Source organism: Asterias rubens, chromosome 16 (assembly GCF_902459465.1).
Source record: "Asterias rubens chromosome 16, eAstRub1.3, whole genome shotgun sequence".
Taxonomy (NCBI): domain Eukaryota; kingdom Metazoa; phylum Echinodermata; class Asteroidea; order Forcipulatida; family Asteriidae; genus Asterias; species Asterias rubens.
Genome location: NC_047077.1, coordinates 1,213,190 through 1,229,870, shown reverse-complemented (window position 1 = coordinate 1,229,870; position 16,681 = coordinate 1,213,190). Strand labels below are relative to the sequence as shown.

Sequence of the window (16,681 nt, the reverse complement as noted above, 5' to 3'; positions counted from 1 at the left end):
TAGCAACAACCATGTGCAACGGACTTTCAGCTACTCAGCAAAAACACAGCAGACGACCAACTGTGACCCACTGTGACGACCAATGACACTGAACACTCTGAGAGGTGATTGTTTCAAATGGAGAGCTATCCATTGCTTGTTAGTTTATTGTTTCATAGTGAAAATTGAAGAGTCTGATTGGTTTTCCACTGATGTTTGCTTTTCACCATGGAGCTATATTCTAACTTGGTACAAAATCAGGCAAGACTGTACGACCTCGTCACCAATTTCTTTCCTTTTTTGAATAAATAAAATAAAAATGTTTGTACTGTTTATGTTATTTTTCCTCTCTTTTCTGAATGTATATTTGCAGAAAACATTCTTATTTGCAGTAAACATTCTTATAATATAAAAGACACTGGACACTTTTGGTAATGGTGAAAGACCAGTCTTCACAGTTGGTGTATCTCAACATATGCATAAAATAACAAACCTGTGAAAATGTGACCTCAATTGGTCGTCGGAGTCGCGAGATATTAATGAAAGAAAAAAAAACCACCCTTGTCGCAGCATGGTCACACGAAGTTGTGTGCTTTCAGATGGTTGATTTCGAGACCTCAAATTCTAAATCTGAGGTCTGGAAAACTACTTCTTTCTCAAAAACTACAGAACTTCAGAGTGAGCTGTTTCTCACAATGTTTTATACTATCGACCTCTCCCCAAAACTCGTAATCAAGAAATGTTTTAAAACTTTTATGATATTAATTATTTTTGAGTAATTACCAATAGTGTCCACTGCCTTAGTTTAATAATTATAACGTAAGAAAAAAAAAGTCAGTGTAATTTGAGCGTATTAGGACGGATAAATTGTTGGCCAGGTGGTAAAATTTGACCAAAATACCCTGAAGTTCAGGGCCTAATAAACAACTGGACCATGACGTGGGCATGGTGGTGGGCGTGTGAATCTGCATGTGTGTGTGTGTGTGAGTGGGGTCGTCTCAATTTGCCGTTCAAACCAGCATAGCTCACCAGGGGCGAGCGCCGTGTTTTTGCGGTTGAGAGCATGAAGTAACATTTTTTTGGTCAGATAACATCTAAAGAAGATGACTGCAAAGTTATGTATAATGAACAAGTATTTTGGTATTTCAATTACAGTAACACTCACCTGCTATCGTGCAAGTCAAGCAAAGTTTTTGCAAGATCCGCATTTGACTTGCGGAGCTGCAATGCTTTGGTTTTCCATCTGATGATCTGTTCATAATGGAAACTGGAAGCTTGATGTTCCCACTAATGAGCGCCTTTCTTGCCCTGTACTGTTTGTTTGCAGATACATGCGATCGTTTCCTTGCGCTGTCAGTTAGCTTTTTCTTCCGTTTACCTTCTTCCATATCGCATCAAAGGACTTGCCAAAATATTTATGAAGAAGTTGTGCGCTACGATAGGACGAGTCGAATGGCAGCTCGCACCGCGTAGTCGATGTCGGTGTGTCTTCGTTCGTCGCGTGTATTTTCCACCACACGGATGTACACACGATTACGTACGTACGAGTCACTGTCAATGTCAACCCATGGGCCCAATTGCATATGATCGATCGTACCAATTAAGAATTATGAATAACTTGTTTTGGTCGTGTGAGGGCAGCGTCGTGTTTTATTTTAAAAAAAACAGCGGTTTTATCACGCGTGATAATTAGCGAACGTTGGACCATCGTTTTACTAATTTCTCGAAAATTATAGCATTTCAAGACGAAATATTTCATGAGAAGTTTTCTACCATGACCATCTTTATACCATGTAAGTTACATGTAAAACTGTTTCAAGTTTTTTTTGTCATCATAGACGCTGCAGTAACGATTGTGTAGACTGCCTTTAAGACCTTCTTCGCGTGTTTTTCGCTAAGGGTTTATAACAACCCTAACAGGAAAATCAGATTTGTTTGGGCTGATGCCATTTTAAGGTATTTTTTTCCGGACTTCAAAACTAAAAAGTAGGCTTAACCCGTACTTTGTGTACGTCTTCACATCTAGCCATGGTGGTCTCTCTTTTTAGGCATTGCCAAAGCAGGACGAATGTTTCTGAATACCACGTGATAATATTGGCGTATGCGCGCGCCGAAACGCGGAAGCCAGCCAGTTATAAACAGCTCCAGCTGGATCAACCGTTTAAACACCCCCACCTGACGCGCTCTCCACCAATAGGAGTAGCGAAACTGTCTGGGGTATCGCAACATTTCTTTTATAGAAATTGAGTTTTTTTTCTCGTGAAAAAGTTACCTCTAAGCAGCAAAGCTGTCGGCCGCCATCTTGCTTGTAAATAGTTTGCTGCCATCTTGGGTCAAGACTAAACCATACACTGCCAATATTATAGGCCTTGTTGACGGCTAGTAAACAACAAAAAGTAGGACCAAAATATATTACTGACACATGTATGTATAGTGTTGTCAATTGTCAACGAATCGGAATAAAAAGAGCGGCACCAGCTTTTAAGAAAACACAACATACAATCGATTGAGGTAAAAATACAAATTAATTGAATCCGAACCAGTGATAAAAAAACAAACAAAAATGTAACTTTTTGTTCATGGAATATAATAATAATAAGACTTGTAATGCGCACATATCCACCCTGCTGGGTGTTCAAGGCGCAGTATGGATGTTAATTTGGAGATTTTCAGATCAACAGTTTGTATTGAATTTTGTTAATGTACACAGTCGCGTTTTTTTTTTCATTTATTTTACAACAGTCATGTTTTGTTTGTTTTCCTCCTTGCAGTAAAAAATTGTTTCCGTGTGCGATTGTGCCATTGTTATTTGATTCTATAGGGTAATTTAAATTTTCAAAAATCTTCACGATATATCGTCATATCGGCGATACTACCCAAAGACATATGGCCAGTCAAAACTTGTGATATCATCATCCAGGGTTAGCCTTGAGTTATATTATTTATTAGAAAGTGCGCTTGACAAGTTTGTATTTTTATTATCAAACTTCTCCAGTAACCAGTTTGTAACAGTATTTCCGATACCACCCACTATAAATAGCTTTTGTAATGTTATATTTTTATGCAGGAATATTCCTAAGTTCCACTTGGCAAGGAAACGAAAACTAAGACAATGGCTTTGAAGAAGTCAACCGACAAGACCATACTGCACCAGGATTCCGAGGGGCACAACAAACAGTCATTCAAGAATGAAACTGCCAAAGAGGATAAGTCTAATTATGTATTTATGACTCAGTCCAAAGAAGAACATCTGTACCAAAACCGCAAAGAGCATAATTACAGTAAACTGCATGATTGCCAAAAACAGCATGATTTTGGTAAAAAGGACAATGGTAAAAAGTTGGTCACTGTAAAAAATTCAACAGAGACCCTGGAATCAAGTACGGAAGATGAACATAAAGAACAAAATCCAGAGAGTGTATATGAAGTAGTGTGTATTGATAGTACTTTGGCAAAATCAGTGGATAAAACAATACATGAGAATCCAAAGCCCCAAAACTCTGACTGCAGTTATGGGAAAAAGGAACCTAAATGCCATAAAAAATAACGCGGTAACTACACAATTCTGCAACACCACACAACAAGACTTGGATGAGACTACACTTTCCACAAATTATCCCACCATCCCACAAAAAGGCAACAAGTGCACTCAGGCTGTGGAGACCAAAGATTTTCCGGTAAGTAACTATTGCCAAAGTTCTGTAAAGGCAGGGTGTACTTTTGGCAATTGTTCCAGAAGTTAATGGCCACAAAGATTTACTTTGTAAACAGCACTTGAGAGCTGTTGATATGTTAAAACATTGTTAGGAACAAACCCCTTTGATGTAATGTAGCTTTAAAGAAAGATGTAACTTGCTAACCCAAAGAATTTGAATAATTATAAGAAAGGTTTCAAGCATTAGGCCTTTCTCAGGCATCTGAAAGCACACTATTATAAATGCAACACTTGTGAAATGTAGTTCTAAATGAAACTACAATTATTGAGGTCAAAGCAAAACTGTGATAAAAATTAACAGGCTCTATTCCTATCTTTTATTTAATCCACAGATTTATCAAGATCATATTCTTGACCCTCCAACATCCGAGGAGAGAATAAAAACCCAACCGGAAAAAGAAAACACTGGGATGTCAGCTGGGATTTCAGCTTCGACAAAGCCAAAGCCAAAGCCAAAGCCAAAACCTAAACCTAGACAAAAAATATCTTCCCAAAAGCAAACTGATGCTGAAGAAACCTCAACAAGCTTAATGGGGCAGAAGCAAAATCAAAGACGACCTAATGCTCTCACTCAACAGGATGAAGCAAAGAAAGAACCCTTGACAAACTCCAAGGAGCAACAGTCACATCAGTGTTGTACTGATGATCTCACTCAACAGGTCAAAGCTACTGAAAGGTCAGTTCCAAAAATCAAGCCAAGGACCACACACAATCAGCAGACAAATGACAAAGAGATGCCTGAAGGTACTGATGAGCTCAATCAAAAGGGCCAAAAGACTGAGAGGTCAGCTCCCGAGATCAAAAGAAAGCCCAAACACGACCAACATACACCTGGGAAAGAGTTACCTGCAATCAAAAAACACCTGAAGCAGTTTAACAAAAAACTGAGGGAGGAGGTGTTCAAGGAGCAGTTGAAGCAGCTAGGAGGTAGTGACATTACCAGCAAGTTTTTTGCAGATCTTAATTTCACATGTCGCAAGATGGACAAGAGAGGCGGAAGTTTACAGCTGAAGTCACACGGTATAGTCCTCTACATACCATCAAGAGCTCTTGGAGATGACCTTCAGGATATATTCATCTATGTCAAAGACACCGTGCAGTCATCTTATCAAACTGTAAAGATGATTTTTTGTGGAACCAGCGGGCCCAAAGGCAACATTTCTGCAATTTTAACTTTCCCAATGAAGCACTCCTGCAAATGGGAATTGTGTGGAGATCATCAAGGTTCCGTTGCAAATTCTAGTGCAGACAAATCTGGCTGTATGAGTGACACAGTAAAGTTTTGTGATGGCCTCTGCATAATGATTACGGATCACTCTATTAGGAGAGAAGACCAACGTCTCACAGACGCCCGGGCTGCTGATGTGCCCCCGCTTACAGTTAAGACCTTTTACTTGGGGATTGGAGCAACAGAACCTTCAGACAAAGTACGATGCCTAAAAGATAACAAAACAAATATCATCCATCATGACTAAAAATTAATGAAATAACCCCAATGCTTTTGATCATTCAACAAAACTTATTAAGATTCTTGTTTCCAGTAGTTCTGAAAATATCATTATCTTCTTTGTTGCTACAGCGGCATGATCTAGATGAAATGGCGCTTTATAAATCCCATTGTTATTTTTAAAACCAATCTGTCAATTCCTTTTTATTATGTATAGGATGGAGAAATGAACATCACGTCAAAGGAACCACAGCTGCGACTAATTGTTTATAATGTTGAAGATCAACATGCTACAATAACCGCACAGGTAGCAGTCTGAATAAGGGAAAAAAGAGTAGGCGCAATGAGGTCTTAAATGGCATGGTTGCCTTTATCACAAAGCAACAACCATACAAGGTTTTACACTGTCAATTAAGACCTAATCACTATTCTTAAGTTCCCAATCATAAATGCCCTGTTAGTAAAAGGAAAAAGCGTAATAAGGTGGGGAATCTGTAATCTTTTTGGTAAATTTTCAATTCCTATCACATCTGCAGGCAACACTTATTGTTTCTGGGTACGCACACGTGCTATCATGTGAATACAAGTACAAAATTGATGGCGTTAAGCATAAATTAATCTTGTGCCCAAAGGGTACATGTACAATATGTTCAAACACATTTCACTGTGTTTATAACACAAACATAGCCACGTGATCACATTTCGACCAATCAAAAGGTATTTGTGAATGTTATTTCAATACTGTCCAACTGTTGATAATAATACATAACACTTTTAAGACTTTCTTCTAAAAAAAAAAAAAAAATTGTAGTAAGGGCAAGTTATTTTCACCACAAACTAATGTGCATGTTAACGCCTATGATAAAAGGATTGGAGGACATGCAGTAATCATTATTCACAACATTTTATGCCTACATACTGCGAAGCTTGCATTTTAGTACTATTCAGCAAGCATTTTTTCCATCATTTTTGCTTTATTGCATGCTTGAAGTGCAATCCGAGGCAATGTGTCTACTTTGCTACAAAGCAGTACAAAACAACCTCAATAGTTGTCTCGTTGGATGAGAATTTCCAACTTTCAACGCATGCAATATTCTCACCAGTGCACTCACAAACATCCATTATTTGGATACTATTCCACAGGGCCAGCAAAGAGTGTTTGATACAAGTACGCCCACAGAGATGGCAGATGACTCCACCCCAACTCCAGTACAATCGATCACGAAGAAACAACTAGAAGGTATCATGCTACAAACTTCAACTTAAAGGAACATTTATACAGAATTGGTTTTGCTTGCAAAAATGTTGCTGGCAGTGTAAGCACTTTATGTAATCCACCATATATATAAACTGACAAACCTGTAGAAGTTTGAGATCGATCCACCATCTGGTGGGTCATGAGAGAATAGTGAAAAAACGTTTACAAATTTTGCATTACATCGATGCCAAAACTAAAAATGAATAAAACACTCCCTGAGCGATAAACTCCAAACGCATTAGACTATTTGTTTCTCATCAAATATGACATTTCAGACAGAAATATTTCAAGGGATATTTTCTACTATCATCATCATTAGACCGTGTAAGTTTTATGTAAATCTGTGATCTTCACGATTTTTGTTTCTTACCAATTCTGTAACGTTCCTTTAAAGACAGTGGACACTATTGGTAATTGTCAAAGACCAGTCTATTCACTTGGTGTGTCTCATCATGTACATAAAATAACAAACCTGTGAAAATTTGAGCTCAATCGGTCATCGAAGTTGCAAGATAATAATGAAAGAAAAAAACACCCTTGTCACACAATTGTGTGCGTTTAGATGGTTGATTTCGAGACCTCAAATTCTAAATCTGAGGTCTTGAAATCAAATTCGTGGAAAATTACTTCTTTCTCGAAAACTACGTCACTTCACACAATGTTTTATACTATCAACCTCTCCCCATAACTTTTTACCAATTAAGGTTTTATGCTAATAATTATTTTGAGTAATTACCAATAGTGTCCAATGCCTTTAAGCACCAATGAGACGGGGTGATTTAATAAGGGAGCTTATGATTAGACCAGGCCACTACATTGTACATGTAGATCTGAGGGTTTCTCAACAACACCAGTTACCATATTTAGCTACTGCCAATGGAACAACATACTCATAACAAATTACAGTTGGGAATTCCTGCTGCAGCTGTATAATTAGGATTTGTTGTCACAATAACAGTGACCTAAAGGCAGTGGACATTATTCGTAATTACTAAAAATTCAGTAAACCCTGCCATCTTTTCATCTTGCAACAACCAATGAAACGTAAGGTTGCGTTTTTTTATTTATTAATATTTTGTTTTATTGTTTAAATTATTGTTCAACCCACAGATAAAGAGATGGCCTTCTCACAAAATGAGTGTGAGCAATTCTTCAGACGTCTCTCTAGGGAGAGTCTTTGTACTGACTGGGAAAAGGTAGCAACGCATTGTGGATTACCGTCTGGTGAAATTGAGATCATCAAACATGATTATTCCAAACTGGAGGAGAGATCATTCCAATTTCTGGTCAACCTGAGGCAAAAATTTCCTGATCTGACTATTTGGTCGGGGAAATTATGTAAAGCTCTTCGTCAAGAAGGAAGGAACGACTTGGTGGCACGTCTGGAAGAGTTCACATCACGAGGTTTGTAAATAAAAGGAGACGCCATTTTGTTAATGTTCATTATCACAATTTGTTATCCAAGTTCATGGCAGTCAAAGACCATTTTCCACATAAAAACTATAGTAAGGTTGAGGAGAAACTACTAGCTAACTGGGTGAAGTTTATCCTTTACAATTGGGAAGTTTCATTATGTTTGGCAATGGATGAAAAGAATTGTGGCCTTTCTTAGTATCCAGCAAGTAAGATCAGAATTAGAAAACAAACTCAAGAATACGGAATGGCTGCTTTGTAATCACTGCTATTACAAGTGCTCAATGTGTAACCTGCTGGTACTGATGATTTTCAACATAAATGTTGGCTCAGTTCTTACATATTTGTTTTGCACAGGTGACAAGTAAACTTGTATTTACTCATACGCGTGAGTTTGTGAGTTCTGATCTTGCAGGTTGTCAAAATTCAACAGATATTCTAACAGCAGCCCTGATACTTCAGCTTTTAAGGGGCAAGCTTGACTTTTTGCACAAATTTAGGGCATCAAGGCAATCATAAAAAGTTGTGAAGGGCACGAAGGCAAGTTGAAAAAAAAAAAAAACTCTAGAGTTGCCTGTAAAAATAGCTCTCTCATTAACAATCAGTTGCTTCATCTTTAACCCAATAACTAACACACTAAAAAAAAGCATTCATCTAACTCAACAAAACAAAATAAAGAACAAATCTTAGATTACACAATAAAACAATGTTTGTGTTCATACGGAATCCAGCTAATTTTCGTGCATGTTGTGTAGTTTTCCGTTAAGACGCTAAAATTCCCACGTACATGTAACTGCTTCATTTTGACAGGATGTTAACAGAATGAATAAATGCGGTGTGCGCGACGACTGTGCTGTACACGATGTACATGTACTACATGTAAATAATTTGCGGGAAAAACAAATTTCTCGAGCATGCGCAGACACGTCGAGTCTTTGTCTCACTCAAGGCATTTGTTGCTGGTTTGCGTAATTTTACCATAGAGGGCATTTCATCTCGCGCTATCGCATTGTTCCAAAACGCCCTCTAGCGTTCAATGTTTCTTGTATTTTTGTTTCGCACGCAAAGTAACAATGACTAGCGGGCCTGAAATCTGCTGTTGTGTTACATGTACGTGCATTCAATTAGGTTTTATTTCTTTTCGTAAAATTCACACAGACATCGGACATTTAGGTGTTTTTTTCTTTTTTTCTAGAGAATGTTGAACTCGGAAATCGTTTAATATAAAAAGAAATCAGGGGGAAGGGTAGACGGCAGTGATGAGATATTGGGACTGCAAAAAATTGCAGTAAAAAGGGTTTTTGAAGGGCATTGCGGCAATCGGTAGGGGCATTGCCCTGCCGTCGTGAAGTATCAGGGCTGTAACAGTTCAATCCCTTGTTTTCTCAGGGATATTTGGTTGATCAGTAAAATGTGAAATCATATTTCCTGAAAATGTAAATTTGATAAACTTTTAAAAATCACATTTCAGCCGTGTTTCTTTTTGTTTGTATGGTATGTATGTAACAATGTCAGTAATGTTTTAAAATAAGGGACCTACTGTAGCAGTTTCTCATACCTTTTTTCTTCATAACTTTTTGTCTTCAATATAGTCAAGAGTACATATAAGATGCCATTAATTAGTCTTGAAAGATTGGCAGTTATTGCAATATTGAAATATGAAGTTTATGTATGTATTCTTTTTAGAATAAAACTTTTTTAATAGTAAGAATGTTAGTTACTGTTCTAAAAGAAAACAGACAGTTGTATAATTCAAGGGTTTGATAACTATTATACACTTGTAGATGAATGAAGATGGATATTACATGTAATATAATTTACCTGCATGAGTTTCAGCTTCAATTAGACATAATCCTTTTTTTTTTTTTAAAAGGTAAAGTCACAAAGGAAAGTCTTGACGTTGTACCACACAACTCAAAAAAGTGTCAAACATGAAAGGCCTAAGCTGTGGAACTGGATACATGTACATGTACCTCTTTGACAAAAAATACAGAGTTTATTCTTATTCAAGCGGAAACTACAAACTCGATTAGTCAGCAAATATTTATAAGCAGACTTTCTTTATTCCAATCTCGAGTTTAGTTTACTAGCTATGCCAATATCTAAGTTGTAATTTAGTTCTGATTGTTTTCATTATAAGTTATCACACAAGCGCAAGTGGAATATGGAAAAATATATGCATCCCAAATCCAACGTGGCCGAAGGCCGAGTTGGGTATGGGACGCAGACGCGCTATATTTTTCCGTATTCCACAAGCGCGCGTGTTATAAAAACAAAATTTCCAGTTCAACCTCATTTGTAAAGAAACAAACAAACAAACTTAACTTAAACAACAACTTCATTAGCAATTCTGGAACAATTTTATTGTATTTATAGCCATTGACTTGACTCGTTTTTCGTAAATTTCGTCCGCAGAATGACAAGCAAAGCATTTACTGATAAAAGGAACGTCGTTTCTAAAAAATGTTTCGCCATTTTGCTAATCAAATAGTTGGCCGTAATTTTTTTTCTTTTTCTAACAAGCGTCACACATGCAATGTGCAAATTTTTTAATTTCAGAACGTTATTTTGCGAAGAACAGCATGCACGCGCACAAAGTTTAGAATGTTATTTTTGCACTGTCCGTATGCGGAGCAGGACTCATTGAAACTCATTATATGACCATTATATGCAGTGTGCAATCAAAAAACTGGGAGTAGGTTATTATACACATAATGAATGTTTATGAGTGCAATGGTGCGAATGTGTTCATGAGTTGAAAGATGGAATGTTCCATTTAACGAGGCGGAGCCGAGTTGAATGGAACATTCCAGTATTCAACGAATGAACATTTCGCACCATTGCACGAATAAAAAACATTCATTATTTGTTTTATATAACATCCAAGTAGATCTTTGTCATTTTGATTAAAAGATACAACTTTCAAAACAAACAAAACGTAGGCCTACAATTTTTAATTGTAGAAGCCGAATGTTAAGTAATTTTACTACCTTGCAGTAACACTGCTGCGTTACCAGTAACACGCGCACGCAGTGATATGTGTTTACTCAGCTTTTTCGTTCCATCTGAAAAGTACTATTGCACGCTGGCAGCGTGCAATAGTACTTTTCGGATGGAACGAAAAAGCACGGTGAGTGACTCAGCGTGCAATGGCACTTTTATTTGCTATCACGTGACGGACAATCCTCCAATCGAATGGCAAGGATCTGCTCGGGTGTTATATAAAGGTTTTTATACCCCCTCCAAGTCTGATTGGTGGATTAGCACGTACTGGAAGATGAATTGTTGTATTGTTCTTTGTTTTGTTATTTTACGAGTGGGGTCTGTACTCGACAAGCAATGCTTCTTGGAGACCTCCATCCTCACACAAAATTCTATTGTACTTATGTTTTCTCTAATCATTGATGTAAACAATATCGCTTTTCTTTTTATGTGGAAAAAATAATAGAAATTAATGGATGAATAAAAATAATTTCGGTGACATTGTTTTACTCATTTCTCAAAAACTACAACACTTCAGCAATTCATATTTTAATGGTAGTTTTCATTATCTTCAAACTGTGTAAGTTAAATATAAATATTTGGACAGCGAAAAAAAGTACCAAAACCATTTTAAGACATTATATGTGACCCGCTCTGTGAAAATGAGTCAGATGTTGACAATTAAAAGAATTGAGTTATATGCATGGCTGGAAAGAACCCACCAGCAACAGTTATTTGGTATATGTCTTAGCTTTGAGGTGTATTGCGTTGCTCAGTTCATCCCATTTGAAATTAGCCAACTTTTTTTGTTAAAAACGAATTACAAGTAAAGTGATGTTTTAAACTACCATTTCGCCAAAATGATACAAATTAGACAGAAGTATGGTCTAAAAATTTTTGTATTCATAGCTTTTTTGCCTAAAAATAAGTGTTCTAAAGGTTTACAATGCAAATATAAATCTAAAAAAAGTAATATGTGACCCACAGAGTGGGTCACATATTTTGTCTGTGTGTGGTGAATTAATGGCGCAAATTTTATTATGAATTGTTACGAGTTAAGCAGAAATGTATCCAAAAACAATAGGCTTCTGGGGGATTCTAAAAGCAGTCCACAAACCAAGTTGGGAGTTGATATGCCAAGTCCTGTTTGAATTTTTCTCAGGCAACATTGCTTTTGTTTAAGCCACAATGAGCGTTTAACTGAGGGGGTAAAAAATAATATATAGACTTCCTGGGTGACCCCACCATGACCAATCCACAAACCTAGTTTGGAGTTCATTAAGCTAAGTCCTTAATGAGTTATTGCTTGGACAACATTTCTTTTCTTTTAGCCATAATGACATACAAGCACATGGAAGGCTTGCCTCGCCGGGCGGGGGCATACAAATTTCAGCACAAAGCAACTAAGTAAATAGGAGGCATTACATTGCAGTGGTAACAAAATCCTTGAAATTTAATACACCAAAATGTTGGAAATGAGTCAAAGAGGGGGGCTACACAATCTGCCGGCTTCCTTGTAACTACATGTAGTGCCTGTGTCATGGGGAATTTGAACACCAGTGTGTCCCCAAACAATAAGTTTTAATATAGGTCAAAAACATGTTTAGCACCCAGACCCGCTTTCTTTTTAGAAGCCGCTTGTTTTTGGGTTTTTTCTTTTGATAAAAACAAATAAATAATAAATAAAGATGTATTGTAAAAGATAATAATTATGTTGAAGACTTCGGCATAAAAAAATAACTTAAAAAAAGCTGCCAACCATCATGAAAAATACCCCCCCCTTGAGGGTTATCCCAGAAAAATGTGTAAACACTTTTAAAAAAGGCCTTTATACTCAGACTGAGCTGAGATTAATTCTGTACTAAGAAGCGTGACAGTGACTATAAAAAATGTATTTGCTTAACAATGAGCCACGGAACTTGATTCAAAAGGGCGGTATTATAAGTATTTTGACAAAAGTTGTATTGGGGAACACTTCTAAGAATCTCATGCCACACTCCAGCAGTTTTCTAACTCACATCTCATGCCTCAGTCTCTAGGCCCTATTCATGATTTATGCACGGCCACAAACAGACAAAGTAGACCCATGTCTTCACTTAAAGGGACAGGGGTCGATTTCACAACTTGGGACTACATGTAGTCCTAAGAGATATCAAAAACGCATAGCTAGTCTTAAGTTAGGATGAGTAACTCGTCCTAAGTCGAGATAAGACTAGTCCTAACTCTTTGTGAAATCCACCCCAGGACACTTTTGGTAATTGTCAAAGACCAGTCTTCTCACTTGGTTTATCTCAACATTCATAAAATAACAAACCTGTGAAAATTTGAGCTCAATTGGTCGTCGAATTTGCGAGACAATAATGAAAGTTGTAACAAACCTCTTGCTTTTTCTGTATTCTGGTTGGCTGAAACACGGTCACGTGGGACGAACTAATATAGTTTAGTGATCATGCGCGCCTGTTTTGCAGAAACTGGTTACCGAGCGGGCACTTGTCTTTGAAAATAGTGCCCGGTACAGCGCCCTCTCTTGACTTGAATCGTGCACAGCAACTACAAAACTTCTTTTCTTTTCCAGATTTAAGTTCTTAATATTTCACATTTAAGACCGAGCTGTGTTATAAAACACGACAACAAAAATTACAAAATACCAGTTGATCGTCCGTAATTTTTCAAAAAAAAAGGATGAGGGCCTTTTTATTTATTATTTACTATTGTTTTTTCAAGATGGTCGCTTAGTATTTCAAATCAAACAGGCCACCAATTCCTAAGTTTGAAGCCACCGCAAACTTATTGTATACCTATCTGTGTTAACACTATTAACAGGGTCGGATTACACTAAAAAGATTTGCTGGTGCATTCACTAATATTGTTTTATGAAATAGACGGTTACATGTGTTCGAGAGCATCACGTTAGATACGGGAAAAGCTCCTAGGCCAGTCCTTTTGAAAAGATAGATTTAAAAAAAAATATATAAAAACTTTTTTTAATTACAAAAATCGAAAAATAACAAAAAAATAGTAAAAAAAAGGATGCGGCCTTGGGAAATAGGTCGCTCTTCTGGTCACTCAAAGTCCCTCGGGGGAATAGTAGTACACTAGTTACCTCATTGTGTATAATAACACCCTTGTAACACAAAATTGTGTGCTTCAGATGCTTAATTTCCGAAACCTCAAAATCTAATTCTGAGGTCTCAAAATCAAATTCGAGAATTACTTATTTCTCGAAAACTATGTTACTTCAGAGGGAGCCGTTTCTCACAATGTCACTACACTATGACTAATCACCAGCTCCCCATTACGTTACCAATTAATTTATCGGGCCTTCAGATTTTATGCTAATAATTGAATAATTTAGCACCTTATCCACCTGGCTGATATCGTCACTTTCCCACAACATCCCAGTTTAGCCCAAATGGGGCTGTAGGATTAACAAACCAAGAATAGTGTCCACTGCCTTTTAAAAAACATTAACAGAAAACACAGCTAAATAATGAATTGGCAAATGTTTGGAAAGTTTACCAAACCTAACGTCCACCATTTTACTCTTGTTTATGGCTACTAGTTCCGCTTTTATCAAAACAATTGTAAGCAGTAGTCCTAAACATTATAAACGTCGTTTGTAAATTTGCACCGTCCTGAGCGCGAAACAAAGTAGCGCATACTCGAAATGTGTGCGTTCAATGTACGAAGCAGCCCAAGCAGATTTAAACAATGCGCGCCAGATTCTTTTGTTTTTCTATTTTGCGCTAACCAAATGATTGAAACAGCGTGCAGACAACATTCTTCAGCTTGGAAATTTGATAACTAAAATAAAAACCAAATTTGTGCACAGTTATATTCCCCTTTCTTTCAAATTATTCAGGAGAATATGTTACTGGAACAAGTCATTTCTTGACCCAAACATGACAGAGATAAGAAGTCAAAAATTTTCATTAACTTACCACCAACTTTGAAGATGTACAAGCACTATAGCTCCATGGTTTGAGAACATACAATGACACAATTTTGAAGAAACCGCACGAACTCGTCCGTCGCCGCACACCGCACGCACGTGCAGACGACAGTAGTAAACATAAACACGTGAGACCTTAGACTGGTACCCTGTCTTTATCAGGAAAAACAGGTACTACATTTTTTCGAACCAGTGATTTTATTGGATACGATAATTTCATTGGATAACGTTCAGTGACGTAAACTTTATATATCTGCGTTTGATTGGTCCGTGGGGTGACGTTTGGCAGATGCAGCACTTTGGCAGCTAGCCTTTTGTCAAGGCCTTCGTGGCTTGGACAGCTTGCGTGTGTGGTCTCCCGTTCCAGTCGCTTGGGACCGCGGCTCTAAGAAGCTGTCCAAGCCACGACGGCCTTGACAAAAGGCTATTTGGCGGCCAGCAGTCGTCCATTTATTATTATGAATCTAGGTGAAAGGTGTAAATGGGGACGAGGATTTACCTCGGCAACTATTTAGACTTGTTCAAAGTTAAGTCACACGAGGGCGCTCTAAAGAAAATTGCACTACTTGGAGGGGTGCACAAAAACACACAAACAACAACAATGCTAAATGCTATCTTAGCCTATTGAAAACCAACGAGACAACTTTTGGCTGGATAACCACTTGGAATTTTTGAAAGACCTCTGCAAAAGTTGAAGAGCAGAACCCATAGGCTTTAATAACATGTCATTATTAAACATTATTAATTTCATGGCCCAAAGCCCTTAAAGGCAGTGGACACTATTGGTAATTACTCAAAATAATTATCAGCATAAAACCTTACTTGGTGACGAGTAATGGGGAGAGGTTGACAGTATAAAACATTGTGAGAAACGGCTCCCTCTGAGGTGACGTAGTTTTCGAGAAAGAAGTAATTTTCCACGAATTTGATTTCAAGACCTCAAGTTTAGAACTTGAGGTCTCGAAATCAACCATCTAAACGCACACAACTTCGTGTGACAAGGGTGTTTTTTCTTTCATTATTATCTCGCAACTTCGACGACCAATTGAGCTCAAACTTTCACAGGTTTGTTATTTTATGCATATGTTGAGATACACCAAGTGAGAAGACTGGTCTTTGACAATTACCAATAGTGTCCACTGTCTTTAATTAGCAGAACAAAATTATAAATAATAAGTTATGCCCACATACTTTGGCCCATTAAGTTCAGTTCATTTAATTACACATTATTAATCGCATGGCCCAAAACAACTAAATTAGCAGAACAATATATGAATAAACAGTTAAGCCAACATACTTTGGCCAACTTAGTTCAGTGCACATAAGGGCAGTAAATTACCGTTTTCAGTTGAAAATTATGCTTAAAAAAATACAGAGAACATCAAAGTCACAGATATTAACATGTAAACTAATACAAGGTCAAGTCTGTGTTTAGCAAAGTTAGAAGAAAAACTTGCACACCTCATCTCAAAATCTTCCCTCAAAAAGCTTACATGTCTCATATGTTATGATAGGATGCTATGAACTTTACAAGTTATTAACACAAAGGGAGGTTAATTATCTGGAAAAGCTTTGAAATGGCTGTAGGGAGGGGGTGGGGCTTCATTTGAAGAGCAAATATCACACAGCCTTTTCAAGGTCAATACTTTTAAGGGCTAGCATTTGTAATGTATTACATCTGCCAATGTCACAATGGCATTTAGTTAGTTGGAAAACAAAACCTGAAAAGGTTTGACAGTTGTTTTATAAGCGAGAAAACTCTTGGTTCAGCCCACAATCACTGTGAGATCAATGATCGCGATACCATTCACTGAGTTACACAATCCATTACAATAAAACTAGATATAGGTTGACCTGTGGCATTTTCAAGATGCCAAAAACTTTTCAATCAAAAAGGCCGACACAAGTCACTGCAAGAAACATGCTGTGAAACAA

General features: G+C 37.3%; 2 protein-coding genes across 2 annotated transcripts; both read left to right on the top strand.

Annotated features, from left to right (window-relative positions):
• Positions 1 to 4,224: 4,224 nt before the first annotated feature.
• On the top strand, positions 4,225 to 5,460 carry LOC117301022. The gene is made up of 2 exons (XM_033784905.1): positions 4,225 to 5,121; positions 5,359 to 5,460. The coding sequence occupies exons 1-2, from the start codon at positions 4,225 to 4,227 to the stop codon at positions 5,458 to 5,460; spliced, it is 999 nt and encodes a 332-aa protein (XP_033640796.1).
• Positions 5,461 to 6,290: 830 nt separating this feature from the next.
• LOC117300966 lies at positions 6,291 to 8,153 on the top strand. Its single transcript, XM_033784836.1, has 2 exons — positions 6,291 to 6,381; positions 7,510 to 8,153. The coding sequence occupies exons 1-2, from the start codon at positions 6,324 to 6,326 to the stop codon at positions 7,809 to 7,811; spliced, it is 360 nt and encodes a 119-aa protein (XP_033640727.1). The 5' UTR covers positions 6,291 to 6,323; the 3' UTR covers positions 7,812 to 8,153.
• Positions 8,154 to 16,681: the final 8,528 nt, after the last annotated feature.

Excerpts from the sequence above, each read along its gene's own strand:
- LOC117301022 (XM_033784905.1), top strand. The coding sequence starts at position 4,225 with ATGGGGCAGAAGCAAAATCAAAGACGACCTAATGCTCTCACTCAACAG. Across the intron at positions 5,122-5,358 it reads CAACAGAACCTTCAGACAAA|GATGGAGAAATGAACATCAC; the intron begins GTACGATGCCTA and ends TATTATGTATAG.
- LOC117300966 (XM_033784836.1), top strand. The coding sequence starts at position 6,324 with ATGGCAGATGACTCCACCCCAACTCCAGTACAATCGATCACGAAGAAA. Across the intron at positions 6,382-7,509 it reads CACGAAGAAACAACTAGAAG|ATAAAGAGATGGCCTTCTCA; the intron begins GTATCATGCTAC and ends TTCAACCCACAG.